The 1,545-nt window shown below is 29.7% G+C and overlaps 1 protein-coding gene across 2 annotated transcripts in view; it reads left to right on the forward strand.

The window, feature by feature from the left end:
- LOC108756207 (thioredoxin domain-containing protein 9) overlaps positions 1-1,196 on the forward strand; it is a 6,061-nt gene extending 4,865 nt beyond the window's left edge. The window contains exons 2-4 of one of the 2 annotated variants that reach the window (XM_018499829.1): positions 142-322; positions 471-672; positions 764-1,196. In XM_018499829.1, coding sequence (XP_018355331.1) covers positions 146-322; positions 471-672; positions 764-1,038 — 654 coding nt within the window. In that variant the 5' untranslated portion in view covers positions 142-145 and the 3' untranslated portion in view covers positions 1,039-1,196. The remainder of the gene's footprint in view (positions 1-141; positions 323-470; positions 673-763) is intronic. The other variant, XM_018499828.1, reaches the window with a different exon arrangement.
- Positions 1,197-1,545: the final 349 nt, after the last annotated feature.

The following is a 1,545-nucleotide window of genomic DNA, read 5'->3' on the forward strand; positions in this document are numbered from 1 at the left end:
CACGCACACACACACACACCACACACACGCGCGTGCGCGCGCGAAAAACTATTTTGCGTTGTAATGTCGCTTATGATATTTCGATGAGAAAATAATTAACACAGAAAGTATTTACAAGCCATTTTTTTTCCAAATTGATAGCAATATGGAGACTGTACTTCAACAAAAAGTCATAGAAGTTGCCAAAAATGTTGAGGAGGTGTTGGATGTAGAATTAGACAAGTTAGACAGTTTGGATATCTGTGATTATGAAAAAATACGTGCACATAGACTAAATGAGCTCAAACGAATGCAAAAGCAGAAGGAGGATTGGCTAGTTTCGGTAATGTGTTTTGACATGTTTATTTGTTTCAGAATATTTAATACTAGAATTCTTAAATATTATATATTAGGAATATGTATATAAATTTATGTCAAATTGTATAATTTATACAAAATAACAAAATATGTATAACTTTATATTGTTACAGGGTCATGGAGAATATGCTGAGTTATATGATGAGAAAGAATTCTTCGAAGTATCTAAAAAGTCAGAGAATATAGTTTGCTTATTTTATAAAGATGATTCTCTACGAAGTAAAATAGTGGATCATCATTTCAAGATTCTTGCGAAGAAACACATTGAAGCAAGATTTTGCAAACTAAATGTTGAAAGATGTCCCTTTTTGACTGGTATTGTTAAAACATCTTTCTGTTATTTTTAGCAATATAGCAATACGAAGTATATCTAACTCTGTTAGTAATATATATTTATGCATTACAGAACGGTTACGTATTAGAATCATACCTACAATTGCGCTAATTGTGAATGGCAAAACCAAGGATTATATTGTGGGCTTTACTGAATTAGGAAACTGTGACGATTTTTCTACAGAAAGATTGCAGTGTCGTCTTGCACAATCAGGTGTGATCAATTATGGTGATGATCCAGAATTGATAGAAACTGGCAAGAAGTCATTTATATTTAGACCTTCAAAACCCAAGACCATTAAGGGTCGCAACTCGAATGATTCTGATGACGACTGCATCCAGATATAAAAAACTTATGTATTTTAAAATATCTAAAAAATATAACTTTGATGTGAACTCTCGGAATTAAAAACAATAGAAATCAGACAAAGTAAATGAAAGTACAGCGCGGCGTAATTTATTATTAGCAATGCCCAAATAATATAAAAACTTTTATTGATTTATTTTAATATCATTGATTTATTTAATATCTATGTTAATTGAACTTTCCAACTTTTCTCTTTTTGGAGTATTTTTGAAGTACATTTTGATGTAACGATGACACGAATTCTATAATTGATCGGTATATCTGAGGTCTTCGAAGAGAATCGAAATGTTCATTTAATATAGATAACATAAAAATAATTCGGTAAATAAATCAGTAAAAGTTTTTATATTGCTAATTGCATCAACCATGTTGCACTTTTATTTGCTTTGTTTGGGTCCTATTCATACTTATTTGCATTTTTCTTATGTATTATAAACTTGAACATTGTTTTTGTCTTATTTTATATATACAGTTATATATATATATAT

Source organism: Trachymyrmex septentrionalis, unplaced genomic scaffold (assembly GCF_001594115.1).
Source record: "Trachymyrmex septentrionalis isolate Tsep2-gDNA-1 unplaced genomic scaffold, Tsep1.0 scaffold97, whole genome shotgun sequence".
Taxonomy (NCBI): domain Eukaryota; kingdom Metazoa; phylum Arthropoda; class Insecta; order Hymenoptera; family Formicidae; genus Trachymyrmex; species Trachymyrmex septentrionalis.